Source organism: Ictalurus punctatus, chromosome 23 (genome assembly GCF_001660625.3).
Source record: "Ictalurus punctatus breed USDA103 chromosome 23, Coco_2.0, whole genome shotgun sequence".
NCBI classification, from domain to species: Eukaryota; Metazoa; Chordata; class Actinopteri; order Siluriformes; family Ictaluridae; genus Ictalurus; species Ictalurus punctatus.
The window spans coordinates 6974762-6988902 of record NC_030438.2 but is presented as its reverse complement, the minus strand read 5'-3'; the positions used below and the strand labels follow the sequence as shown (position 1 = coordinate 6988902).

Genomic DNA, 14141 nt, shown 5'->3' with positions numbered 1-14141 from the left:
CAATTCACTTTTTTTCCATTGATTTATTAAAACCACAACAAAAAATAAAATCCCAAAAAAAGAACAAACATCTACAAATTCAGTCCCGGTCCATCATCCAGCGCTGTTCCAAGCTTCCAATGTCCAAACAGCTTCAAAATGGCATTGATTCAACCACCACTGAAAAAGAGGAAAGCAAAATCAGGCTCATACTCAACTAGGCCTGGTTGCCTGCACCATGCCCAAACACGATTGCCCCCCCTCCCCCACTCCTCTGCACGTAACTTTCCGTTCCTGAGCACGCTTTCGTCATTGTTTTGAAGAAAAGCGCTCTCGCACAACACTCTGGAAACCATCATTGTAACGCTACTTACTTTGTGGCTTACTTGGAGTTGTTTGGGATGAGGTGACACACTGCCCTCTCACATGCCTAAAAAATTTATCACTTACGCAGCACTATGATTTTCACCTAATCATGCCACACGTAACTGAAAATTTTTACGAAGGCAGCCAACGTCATCGACGTCATGTTTTTCAGAGTTCCGTGCTCGGCCACGGTTAGCGATCACACTAGATGCCCGTGTCCAACGGAGCAGTGCCAAAGGTCACCTGTTCAACTGGCCCAGGCATGTGTTTTAGGAGTCAAACGTGCTCAGGCATCGCTTTAGTGTGAATATACCCTTAAAGCCTTTACCTTTCTTTGCCTGAATCAGATGCAGCTGAGCCACATTTGCTCCTACACACACTAGGGCTGGACAATATGATCATATAAATCACAATATACTTTTCAGCGACATCATGATATCATATCGTCAGGTTTTTTTTTGGGATAACAATTACAAACTGACTTGAAACTGCTCCTCAAGTGTTAAAAATTTGGACTGGATCTTAATGAATGTCAAACTTGAAGAACCCTCCCTTCCCTATATATTGTACCTAAAAAAAAAAAAAAAACCTATATATTGTAATACACATCGCTAACATGCCTTAGTAAAACACTAAATTGCAGTAGGCTAAAGTTGGCTATTGGTGGTTAAGTAGCTAACGACATTTTTCAATACTGTCATTACACAACTGTCTTATGTTTTGAATAAAAGTGGCCAAGTTAAAGTCAGTATTTCTTTTATAAACAGAGTCTCTAAGTAGCTATATCGCTAGCAACTGTTCATTCATATAGCAGTTAATGGTAGTTAGATATGCTAACTTCAACTGTGACTGGACAGATGTCGTTAGCTAGCTAGCTAAACTACACTAAACTGTATTGGTGGTGAAGTAGCGAACATGGATTTTCACTACTGTCATAATGCAATAATGTTATGTATGCGTGTGCACGTTATTGTAAATATAATTAAGTATTAGTTTTTTTGTTTAAATATTAACAAACCTATATATTGTAATACAGTGTAATGTAGAAATGTCTTGTATAATGATATGACACATCGCACAACCCTATGTTCACACTAGCAAGCAGCAAATTGCTTGTAAATGGTCTCTTGTGGGCGTGCAGTTATACTGTACTGCTATCACTGTCACTTGTAGGTGTGCACTGCCCAACCTCTTTTTACAAGTATCTGTGCTTCTTCCTTCCAAGCTTTTTCACATACATACATTTTATATATATATATATAATATATATATATATATATATATAATATATATATATATATATAATATATATATATATATATTATATATATATATATATATATATAATATATATATATATATATATATATATAATATATATATATATAATATATATATATATATATATATATATATATATATATAATATATATATATATATATATATATATATATATATATATATATATATATATATATATATATATATATATATATATATATATATATACATACATACATACATACATACACACACACACACATCAACAGGATATGAAACCATGATTCAAAAGAGTAGATGGGAACTAAACGCATGTTGGAACAGTGGGAACTGAAGAAAAGTCAGACCACATGCACCATAGGTTAGTCTGAGGCATTACTCAAATGACCAATTTGTGAGAATCGAGATGTGCACATCTTATAAAAACTTATAAATGCTATGGCTAAACAGTAGATGTTGGCACCTCTGTTACCTGATCTGCACACCATACACAATTTGTGTCAGGCAAGCCTAAGTGGAGAAGATAGCACCAGTCTTAACAATTCAAATTTGTTGCATAAAGTTTTTTATCATACATTATATGGGCAAACGTTTGCAGACACCTATGCATCATACCCATTTGTGGGCCTTCCCCAAAACTGTTGTCACAGAGTTGGAGGCACACGATTGAATAGGATATGTCTTTGTGTGCTGGAGCATTACAATTTAGGTTCAATGGAACCAAGAGGCTCCAGCCTATTCCAGGAAGTGAGCTCCATGAAGACATGGTGTGTTAAGGTTGGACTGGAAGAACTCGAGTGTCCTGCACAGAGCCCTGACCTCAACCCTACTGAACACCTTTGGGATGAACTGGAACACCGACTGCACCCCAGATCTCCTCACCTGATCTCACTAATGCTCTTATGGATGAATGAGCACAAATCCCCACAGCCACGCTCCAAAATCTAATGGAAAGCCTTCCCAGAAGAACGGAGCTTACAATGACATTGCTGTGTACCTAATACACCGACGAGTATTTCTAAATCACAAACAATGTGTGAAATAATACAGCAGGTCTGTTTACTTATATAGCGCTTTTGTCCAAAGGCGCTTTACACGGTGTCTCATTCACCCATTAACATACATACACACACACCAATAGTAGCAGAGCTGTCATGCAAGGCGTTAACTTGCCATCTGGAGCAACTTGGGGTTCAGTGTCTTGCCCAAGGACACTTCGGTATGTGGAGTCATGTGGGCCGGGAATCAAACCACCACCCCGCAATTAAAGGATAACTTACACGATGATGTTGTTGATTGGGATGTGGATGAGTTTGACAAAGAATCCAATAAAGCCCATGATGGCGAACCCAATCGCTGTGGCCATAGCAATCTTCTGAAATTCTACAACATAGAAAAATGTAAATCGTGATTAACACATGCTTCGTGATCCATTTCCCACTTGATGAGAACTCCTCTGCGTACTTAAGACAACATTGGGACTAGTTTCTAACTAGAAAGTGGTTTAACAGACTGAGTAATGAATCTTTTTCAATACCACAACATGCATCAAGCCAATAGACGAGAAATTATTCATGCTATTTCTGGTGTTTGTATGTGCTCCTTGTCCACCAAGGATTGCCATTAAAAGTGAAAGATTATTTAGTAAACTGGTTAACTGTCTTGGGAGGAATCCCAGAGGACACCCCAGTGGACAGACAGTAACCCAAGCTCAGGATCGAAAGCAGGGACCTTGGAGCTCTGAGGTGGATAATGTTCTTGTGTGCCAGTGGTGACCAACTGACCTTTTCTGTCTGGTTTTGTGCATCTTTTCACAAGCCTGATGGAGTCCTTGACGAACTGGCGGCCGGGTTCGACAAACTGCATGACCTGATCCATGTTGACTTTGGGCTGAGGAGGAGGAAACGTGCACACATCAGTGTTTTAATCCTTAATATCCAAAACAGACAAAGCAAGAGAAACAGGAGGGACAGGGCACAGAAAAAAAGAGAGAGCGACATAGAAAGAGACCAACAAACAAAGAACAGAGGCAACAGACCTAGGGAGAGACCGACAGAACATTGCCTGGCTGATTATGTGTATATTTCTCTTTATTATTGTTTATTAGGAAAAACAGTTTCTAGCTACTAGTATAGACTTTTGTATAAACTGCTTAAAAACAGTCTAAATCCGAATTCCCCATGTTTCCTATGTAATAGACACTATTTATAATTTGGGATTTACCTACAGAAGGCTCTGTTCAGTACAATAACTAAAGCTAATTTCAAGAACTCAAGTAACAAACCTGTGTGTACATTTCTATCAGAGTTTTTGCTAAGACGCTAGCTATGCTGCTAATGCTATTTACGTAGCCAGTTTTGTAGTTAGACAAGTCGGCTCATATTTAAAACATACTTTACTAAAATATATTCATACAAGTATGTTACATTAAACATAAACGACAGAACTTACCTATATGATTAAACGTAGGTGGTAAAGCGGTGTTACAGGTGAACTTCTGAGATTTCGAAGTAAAGCCACGTATATATTACACACTCGCTAACCGAGAAGGCTGACGTAGCGTACATGTGCGCATGCGCAAAGCCTCCTCCCAGCTCCAGGAACTCCAGTTGGCTGATACAAAAACGTCATATGACCGACTGACCAATCGGAGCGTAAAAGGCGGGATTTGTGATCTGGGCGAATCTGGGAATTCTGATTCCTTTCAGTGAGTCATTTCTGATCATTTCATTCAGCTCACCGATAAGAATCGACTCCCAGTTTGACTCCTATTGCCACTTTTTTTCTACACCGGACCGATACATTTATTCTTTGAAAAAGTAACATGACAGATTTATTAACTTAAAATGCACTTTCATTCCATAAATGTTAAATAAACATATCTTTACATAAAATGTTATCAACAATTAGATGTTTTTTTTGTTGTTGTTAATTACAAACACATTTGATCTGTTTTAGTAGAATTGATTTAGATTAATTTACAGTGTGGTTAATTTTAGTTATCGAGCTAGCTAACAATGGTGGCTAAAGTTAATAGCTAACATTAACTGCTTTACAACCATTTTTAGCTTATTTTTAATACAATTGTGTTAATCAGTATTTTATTGCTAGCTAGCTTGGCTACATGGACTTTTTAGAGTGCCCTCCACTAATATTGGCTCCCTTGGTAAAAAAAAATTGACTTTATTGTTTAACCTTTTGATCTCTTGTTCAAAAATATTAACAAAAAGTCTCTGGTTACATGGTTGAACTTCAAATAGGTTCGGGTTCTATGGTCAGATGAAACCAAAATAGAGCTGTTTGGCAATAAACACTAGATAACTGGAAAACAAGGTAGCCATATGGAAAAGTACCTCAGTGCCCACGGTTAAATATGGTGGTGGCTCTTTAATGTTTTGGAGCTGTTTTTCTGCCAGAAGACCTGGACATGTGTTAGTATACATAGCATCATGGACTCTATCAAATATCAACAGATATTAAATGAAAACCTGACAGCCTCTGCCAGAAAGCTTAAAATGGGCCGTGGTTGGATCTTCCAGCAGGACAATGATCCAAAACATCCATCAGAATCACCACAAAAATGGTTTACTGACCACAAAATCAAGGTCCTGCCATGGCCATCCCAGTCCCCTGACCTGAAACCCATAGAAAACCTGTGGAGTGAACTGAAGAGGAGAGTCCACCAGCGTGGACCTTGCCATGTATTCTCCAACCTCATGATGTATTATATGAGAAGACTTAGAGCTGTTACCTTGGCAATGAGAGGTAGCAAAAAGTATTGACTAAAAGGGTGCCAATAATTGTTGCACACCTATATTTAACAAAGCTTTTTTTCCTGATAAACCTGTGGGGTTTTTTTTTTGCAATTGTTTGATATCTATAAGAGCAGAGTGTTTTTGTGAATTCTTTGAACAAAAGATCAAAAGGTTAAAAAATAAAGACAATTTTTCACAGCCTTTATTACCATTTTTATCAAAGGTGGCAATATTAGCGGGGCGCACTGTTGCTAGCTAGCAATAGAGTACTGATGAAATAATAATAATAATAACAATAATAATAATAATAATAATAATAATAACTATCTATGTAGCTAGCTAGCTAACAACAGCTAAGGCACATAGTGGTTAAACAACCGTTAAATTACATAGCTACCTAGCTAGCAACATCTAAGTTGCTAATGTTAGTTAGCTAGTTAGTTATATATCTAACCATTGCAGATAATACTAGTAGCTAACTACTAGACAGATTTTGTTAGCTAAGTTGGATATTGTTGGTTAAGTAGCTAACATTAAAAATAAATACTTTAATTACACAATTGTTTTGAATAGAAGTGGCTAAGTTAAAATAGTATAGCCAGCTAGCTAACAATATCTATTTATTTATAATCTATTTAACATTTAGCCAACACAAGTGCTAGACAGCTTCTATTGGCTAGCTAGCTCACTAGCTAACATCCCTTAGTAAAACACTAAATTGTAGTAGGCTAATTTTAGTTAAGTTGGCTATTGATAGTTAAGTACCTAACGACATTTTTACTGTCATTACACAATTGTCTTATGTTTTGAATAAAATTGGCCAAGTTAAAGTCAGTATTTCTTTTATAACCTGCTAGCTAAGAGTATCTAAATAGCAATAGTTCATTCACATAGAAGTTAATGATAGTTAGATATGCTAACTTCAACTGTGACTGGACAGATGTCTAGCTAGCTAAACTACACTAAATTGTAGTTAGCTCATTTTAGCTAAAGTGGCTATTAGTGGTGAAGTAGCTAACATGAACTTTCGCTACTGCCATAATGCAATAATGTTATGTATATATGTGCACATGTTATTGTAAATATATGTAAGTATTAGATATTATTATTATTCATTAAAAATATTCAGTCTTTCGGTGTGTGTTTGGTAGCTAACGTTAGCTTAATGCTACGAGGCTAGTTAAGTTAAGCTGTTTCCTTGATTGTGCAGCAGGTGGCGGTAATGAACCCTGTTTCGTTCCGCCTTTAAACAAGAACAAGAAGAAGAGGAAGAAGGAGAAGAAAGAGAGGTAGTAATTAGACAGCGGGTAACTAGAGTGCAATAATGCTTTAGTTCTCTGAACTGTTGTTTAGTTTCAGTTTCTCATTTTATTACGTATTGAAGAGACTCATTCGTTATTTAAACATCTCGAACTTTCCGTTTGCTACCGAGGATTAAACATGGCAATAGCAAGCGTAGCTACAGAGTATGTTTTCACAGACTTCTTATTGAAAGACTCGAGTACAGAGGGGAAGTATAAGAGCGCGCGCCTGGACCTGGCTCTGGATAAGCTGGTTCTCTGTATTGCAGTCGGCCTGCCGCTGCTCTTCATCTCTCTGGCCTTCGCTCAGGAAGTTTCAGTCGGTAATTTACTCACAGTTTTATTTCTACACACTACAGGCTTTCACACCTGTCTATTCTCCTGGTTGATATTGTTACTTGCTAAAACATTTGCTCAAAATAACCCCATAATCATGTGTCATTCTGGATTTGACCATGCTTTAAGGGGAAAGTCTGAAAGAGTCTATAAATATAAACTAACTTTTAGTTACATCTCGGTGTGTGTTTTTATTTTTGTCCATTAATAGTTACATCCTTTCTGGCATTGTGTAATTGGACTGCTGTTAAATATCTCTCTCTCTCTCTCTCTCTCTCTCTCTCTCTCTCTCTCTCTCTCTCTCTCTCTCTCTATCATTTTTCTTCTTTTTTTTCTTTGTGTTTTTTTTAACATGTTATTAACTGGTATGAGATGAAACAGTAAAACAAATATCGCATTCATTACACTCGATGAATGATACACTTCAGTTCAGCACAAGATGTTTATTTCACTTCTGCCTCTTTTCACCTACCTCCAGAATCCCTGCTGCAAATCGCACGCAAGCTCTCCTGATATTTCAATTGCAAATGAGTCACGGCTTGTTCGCCAATTTTCAAGCCCTGGTAGGGGGCGGTTAGTACAGGAAGAAACGACAACATGCAACACTTTAAAAAAAAAAAATAAAATAGATACATGTGTTTCGTAAGACTATTTATAAAGCCTGGTTCACACGGCACCGACAGACACCGACTGACACCAACAGACCCGTTTGTCAGGTTTTGTCAGATCCATGTGTTAATCCTGTCGACGTTTGTTTACACCAACCGAACACGTTCAATCAGCATTTGTCATTTGTGGAACGTCTGAGGAGTGTGATATGATTTTATTTAATTTTTACAAGCAAACACTGATGTAATCTGACCTCAGCATGAACCGTTGCCATGATGTTGAGGCAAGCGTCCTTGAAAACGCCATAGAAACGAAATGGTAACATTTTTGATAGTCGGCATCTGTCTGTGCAGTCTGAACTTGGCTCAACAGTGTCGATATTAATAGTTGAGGGATGTAGCACAGTCGCATAAACATGTGGCTGAATTAGCCTAAGTGTCGTGTTTCTTCTTCTTCTTCTTCAGGTACTCAGATCAGCTGTTTCTCTCCCATGAACTTCTCCTGGAGGCAGGCCGCGTTTGTGGACGCCTACTGCTGGGCAGACGTCCAGAAACAGAACACGGGGGGACTTCCACTCTCAATTCATAAGGTACTAGATTAAGACCGCTTGCTCAAACACTTGTCTCTGTCACTCACACACACACACACACACACACACACACACAAAAACAGCCACACTCAATCAGGTTAAGGTCATTTCCCCATTTAAAGAAATCAGTCGGGGCTGGTGGTTTTTAAAATAGGAGAAGCGCAAGTGTCTGTTTTTCAAATAAATATCTGTGCGTGTGTATTACAAAGAGAGTCAAATGACTTTTTTTTTTTTTTTTTTTTTCAAAATCAGATCGACAAAATTAGCTTCAACATAACTTTTATGCATATTATTTACTTACTATATTTACCAGTTAGACTGATATAACAACAAGCTATAGAGGGTATGCATTGACATCACTTTCATGCCGGAACACGCCCCCTCGGCCGGCTGGACCGAGTATCAAAACATCCAGCAAGACGGCTCGTTTTAATAGGCGAAGCAGCGAAAACGCTAGTATAACTAACGATTATCAGCTTAAATTAAAGGCAGTTGGATTTGACAGTGTCCCTTACAACTTGCCCAAGAACCTGTCATCCATGGACGTTGGCATGTGGTGAGAAATCGGTTTTCCCGACATTTATATGTACCTGATTTCGACGCCGGGGAAAGTAAAGCCTGAAGTTGTACAAAAGCCTTGACGATTGATTAATTGTATTAAGAACACAAATAAACATTCTGGTTGTATGCAAACAGGTATGTACAATGATTTAGATTTTATTCTATAGTTTTATCTGGTAACCCATAAGCTAGATAGTCCTAGTTTGATTTTTGCTAACACTGCTTCCCCTTACTAATGGTATATATTTATTATAATGGTATATATTAATTATAATGCTATATATTTATTATAATGTTATATGTTTATTGCTTATTTATGTTAAGTTTGAGATGCCAGTCATGTTCATTACTGTTTCTGTGATTGGCAGTTGGTTACAAGGTTCCTCCTCTTTTAATCGATCTCCCAGTTATCCTCAGGAGAAGCCTCTGAATATTGTAATTGGATAAAATTTCATAGAGTGATGAATAACGGATAGATTTCCACATTCAATATAGAAACATTTAGTTGTGCTAAAATCTTTATGAATTTTAGGGGGGGCCGGGCTTAACGCATAGTCTTGAAGTAATCTGATCGGAGGCACACACATCAAGTTTAAAGGACTTAAGAGTGTTTCACAAAATATGTACCAAAAACAGCATAATTATGTAACATGTGATTTATGTGGTTATGTAAATCATGGCAACCCAAAGAAGATAATTTTCCAATAACAAAAAAAATAAAATAAATAAAAACACAGCACTTGCTTTCTTTCATATCACAGCGTACGACACGTCATATTTTATTTTTTTTTAAATCCCTTTATAGTTGTGGAACATGCATAAAATATCATTATCATTTATGTTCTAGCAGCACCAGACTCCCTGGAGACTCCTTACAAAAGTGCTAAAAAAAAAAAAAAAAAAACAACAACAAAAAAATTTTTTTTTAATAAATAACACATTTTTAACATCCACTTATATACTTAATAAAAAAAAAATACATATACATAATTTTAAAATATTATAATATATTTTATTTATTTGTTTATTTAAAAAAATATATATTTTATTTACTTTTTTTTGCTAACCCAAAGGCTAGACAATTAGGAAATGCATGTGGCTTTTGAAAATTTAAATTATAACATGGAATTTGAAGAAAAACAATATACTGTAGAATATATATATATATATATATATATATATATATATATATATAAGTTTAATAATCAGTACATATTTTGCTGCTGTATTGGTAAATGCACCTCTAAAATGTTTCTTTAAACCTTTTTAATTACTGATCCCCCCCCCTTTTCTCTCTCTTCCTCTTGCCTGAAGTTTTTCCCCTACATCCTCTTGTTCGTAGCCATGCTGATGTACGTCCCAGCCCTGTTCTGGCGATTCACTGTGACTCCTGGTCTCTCCTCCGATCTGACCTTCATTATGGACCAACTGGACCGCTCTTACAACAGAGCCATCAAACTGGCCAAGCGTCTCCACGGCAACCCCGACACGCACGGGTATACACGTTCGCCATCAGCGCACGCAAAATAGTACACTTATAAACAGTACACTGATTTCAGGTTTCGCGTGCAGTGTACCGAGTTCTAGAGAAATAACCTCAACTGAGCTCAGGTTCTAAATTTAAATTGAAGTGCAGTCTTTTACAAGGCCGAGTACTACAGGACAGGGAAATGACACCATGGTTACCGTTAACAAACTGGAATTCTAAGAGATATTTCCTGCTAGTCAAAAAAAAACCAAAACAGATATTTGCTTGATTTGTTCAGGTTGCAATTATTTGTTGGTGCAAGATACAGCTTGAATGATATATGATCTGATATTTGTGCCAGATCACCCATCCCTATTTGTGTGTCTCGTCCTCTACAGCTCTGCGTCAGACCTGACGGACAACTGCTTTAGGTACCCATTGGTGGAACAGTATCTGAAGACCAAACGTTTCTCCTTCGACCTGCTGCTGCGCTACCTGCTGTGCCGAGTCTTCACCTTCTTGGCTCTGGTCCTGGCCTGCGTCTACCTGTGTTACTACATCCGGCTGTCTGTGACAGATGAGTTTCAGTGTAATATCCGCTCAGGTGTGCTGTTTAACGACTCGACCGTGCCTGAAGCCCTGCAGTGCAAGCTAGTAGCTGTGGGTGTGTTCCAGCTCCTCAGTTACATCAACCTTGCTGTGTACTTGCTGCTGGCACCCATATGTGTGTACACTATGCTGGTTCCTCTGAGGAGCTCGGCTGGTTTCCTGAAGCCGTACGAGATGCTGCCCACGCTTGGGGTGATGGAGATTGGACCCAGAGCTTGGGATGATCTGGCGATGTACCTGCTGTTTCTGGAAGAGAACCTGAGTGAGCTAAAAAGCTACAAGTGCTTGAAGGTGTGTGTGGGGCAGGGGGGGTTATTCATGTATGTAAGATAATAATTGATTTTTCATGATAGACTGTCTCATGAATGATTCTACACGTGACTATACATGACTCAAACATCCGAATTCGTCCGGCATTCATTTATTTTGTGTGTGTGTGTGTGTGTGTGTGTGTGTGTGTGTGTGTGTGTGTGTGTGTGTGTGTGTGTGTGTGTGTGTAGGTATTAGAGCTCCTGAAGGAGTCTGGAGAGGTACAGTTTGACACCATGGTCCTGCTGGAGGCACTGGGTCAGGTGAAAACGGATGTGGTGGATGGGAGACTGGAGAAGAACTCACAGACGGACACGGAGAAGACTTTGGGAAACTGTATAGAGATGAAAGGTGAAGGCTGTTATGGTGACACTTTCCCGGTGTTTTGTTGCAAGATGAGATCGTTAGTTTGATGTGATACTGAAGGATTTAGATCAGTGCTCCCACCTTGAATTTTCATGAAGTCAAATTCTAGCTGCTTCATCACAGTGCTACATCCAATCTATCCCTGTTTACCCCGATCTCCCTCCGTTTAACCCCAATCTCATTTTAACCCAGTCTCCCTCCGTTTAACCCCAATCTCATTTTAACCCAGTCTCCCTCCGTTTAACCCTGATCTCATTTTGACCCAGTCTCCCTCCGTTTAACCCTGATCTCATTTTGACCCAGTCTCCCTCCGTTTAACCCTGATCTCATTTTGACCCAGTCTCCCTCCGTTTAACCCCGATGTCCCTCATTTTAACCCGGTCTCCGTTTAACCCCGATCTCCCTCCGTTTAACCCTAATCTCATTTTAACCCTAATCTCATTTTAACCCCGATCTCATTTTAACCCAGTCTCCGTTTAACCCCGATCTCATTTTAACCCAGTCTCCGTTTAACCCTGATCTCATTTTAACCCAGTCTCCGTTTAACCCTGATCTCATTTTAACCCGCTCTCCGTTTAACCCCGATCTCATTTTAACCCGCTCTCCGTTTAACCCCGATCTCATTTTAACCCGCTCTCCGTTTAACCCCGATCTCATTTTAACCCGCTCTCCGTTTAACCCTGATCTCCCTCCGTTTAACCCTGATCTCATTTTAACCCGCTCTCCGTTTAACCCCGATCTCCCTCCGTTTAACCCCGATCTCATTTTAACCCGCTCTCCGTTTAACCCCGATCTCCCTCCGTTTAACCCCGATCTCATTTTAACCCGCTCTCCGTTTAACCCCGATCTCCCTCCGTTTAACCCTGATCTCATTTTAACCCGCTCTCCATTTAACCCCGATCTCCCTCCGTTTAACCCTGATCTCATTTTAACTCGCTCTCCGTTTAATCTCGATCTCATTTTAACCCAGTCTCCGTTTAACCCCGATCTCCCTCCGTTTAACCCCGATCTCATTTTAACCCGGTCTCCATTTAACCCCGATCTCCCTCCGTTTAACCCCGACTTCCTTCCATTTAATCCCGATCTCTGTTTAACCAGATCTCATTTTTACCTGGTCTCAATTTAACCCCGATCTTTGTCATTTTAACCCCGATCTCTGTCCTTTCAACCCCGATCTCCCTCCGTTTAACCCCGATCTCCCTCCGTTTAACCCCGATCGCCGTCCATTTAACCTGGTCTCAGTTTACCCTGATCTCCGTTTATCCTGTTCCCCCATTTAACCCCGATTCCCCATATTTACCCTGATTCCTTTTTCTGTGTGTACTTCTGCGTGTACATATTTGTAAGCATGCTTGTGTGTTTTGCTCGCGTGTGTATGTGTACATATTTGTAAACGTGTGTGTATTTGTACATATTTGTAAGCATGCTTGTGTGTGTGTGTATGTATGGGTGTTTGCTCCATGTGATCTAGTGTTTGTGTGTGTTATTGATTCTGCAGAAGCCTCTCCTCTGCTGTCTGAGGACAGAGTCGGGACGTCTCGAGATGACGCAGCTGTGCGCCAGAGAGTCACATGATGTTCCTGCATCACATGATGGGGATGTGGGTAAATGCAACATTATGCCTGATGAGACATCATGCATTGTGGTCTGGAAAGCAGACACTGGATATGGTACTGTGTGTGTGTGTGTGTGTGTGTGTGTGGAGTTGATTTGTATGAATCGATATCTTCATTGCTGGAATATGCCATGTTTATCTCATTTTTTTGTAAGTAGTGATGATGTGCTATGATGTATGACTGAGGTGTGTATATGCTACGTGTTAATGGTACATAACGGTACACCGTTTATCTCATATGGAACTGCAAAACTAACATACAGTTTACTTGGGGATGGAGACGGGTTTTGAGTTATTTACACATTGTAGAAAATCATATCAGTGGTCCTTCAACTCGTGTAATACTGTATTTTGTATTTTATTTATTTATTTTGTTAAACATGTTGAATTTCATAGCATCAGGAATGTAGATTTCTAACCTCACTATATGATTACCAAACACCCCAATATCAGTTTTCAGTGACTCAAGTGTCTTGCTCGGTCCCCATTTTTATTTTTAAAAAAAAAAAATTTTGCCATTATTTATACGTCAACTCGTTTGTGTTGGGAGATTTTACAGCCTGTGTTTTCTATAACTTGAATATTCTCTGTGGTACTTTTTTATTACTATTGTTGTTGTTGTTATCATATGGGAGATTTCTCTACTGTTAGCATGCTCGTTTTGTTTCAGAGGGAAAATCCAGGTAGCTGGTGAGCTAATATTCTGTAAGATGTTGTTTATTTTCTAATTTTGTGGTTAAAAATAAATTCAAAGTTAGGTGGGCCGCTATTGAAAGTGTAATGCAAATAACAAGCAAGTGAAGTGGGGTCATGTTTGTTGACGGGGATATTTCCGAGATCGAATTCCTATAATATTTAGAATTGAATTGTATTCTGCACAAATGTTCATGTTGTTAAAAAAAAAAAAAAAAGAAGTAATGTCTCTTTAAGAGGATCGCACATAAACGTAAACAATAGTTTATCGAAGAGTAGAGTCGTTGTTGTTGTTGTTGTTGT

At 38.6% G+C, this 14141-nt stretch overlaps 2 protein-coding genes across 2 annotated transcripts; one reads left to right on the top strand and one right to left on the bottom strand.

Moving 5' to 3' along the window:
* Positions 1–3: 3 nt before the first annotated feature.
* sec61g (SEC61 translocon subunit gamma) lies at positions 4–4237 on the bottom strand. Its single transcript, XM_017453403.3, has 4 exons — positions 4079–4237; positions 3412–3517; positions 2908–3010; positions 4–159 (listed from the first exon to the last, which is right to left on the bottom strand). The coding sequence occupies exons 2-4, from the start codon at positions 3503–3505 to the stop codon at positions 150–152; spliced, it is 207 nt and encodes a 68-aa protein (XP_017308892.1). The 5' UTR covers positions 3506–3517; positions 4079–4237; the 3' UTR covers positions 4–149.
* Positions 4238–5892: 1655 nt separating this feature from the next.
* On the top strand, positions 5893–14059 carry panx1a (pannexin 1a). Its single transcript, XM_017453402.3, has 6 exons — positions 5893–7006; positions 8093–8217; positions 10093–10274; positions 10645–11146; positions 11356–11515; positions 13029–14059. Exons 1-6 carry the CDS (start codon positions 6823–6825, stop codon positions 13103–13105), a joined length of 1230 nt encoding a protein of 409 aa, XP_017308891.1. The 5' UTR covers positions 5893–6822; the 3' UTR covers positions 13106–14059.
* Positions 14060–14141: the final 82 nt, after the last annotated feature.

Bases quoted from the DNA above. Each gene is read 5' to 3' on its own strand.
- sec61g (XM_017453403.3), bottom strand. From the start codon at position 3,505: ATGGATCAGGTCATGCAGTTTGTCGAACCCGGCCGCCAGTTCGTCAAG. The intron at 3,011-3,411 runs GTCAGTTGGTCA...TCTATGTTGTAG, and splicing joins CACAAAACCAGACAGAAAAG to AATTTCAGAAGATTGCTATG.
- panx1a (XM_017453402.3), top strand. From the start codon at position 6,823: ATGGCAATAGCAAGCGTAGCTACAGAGTATGTTTTCACAGACTTCTTA. The intron at 10,275-10,644 runs GTATACACGTTC...CGTCCTCTACAG, and splicing joins GGCAACCCCGACACGCACGG to CTCTGCGTCAGACCTGACGG. The intron at 11,516-13,028 runs GTGAAGGCTGTT...TTGATTCTGCAG, and splicing joins AAACTGTATAGAGATGAAAG to AAGCCTCTCCTCTGCTGTCT.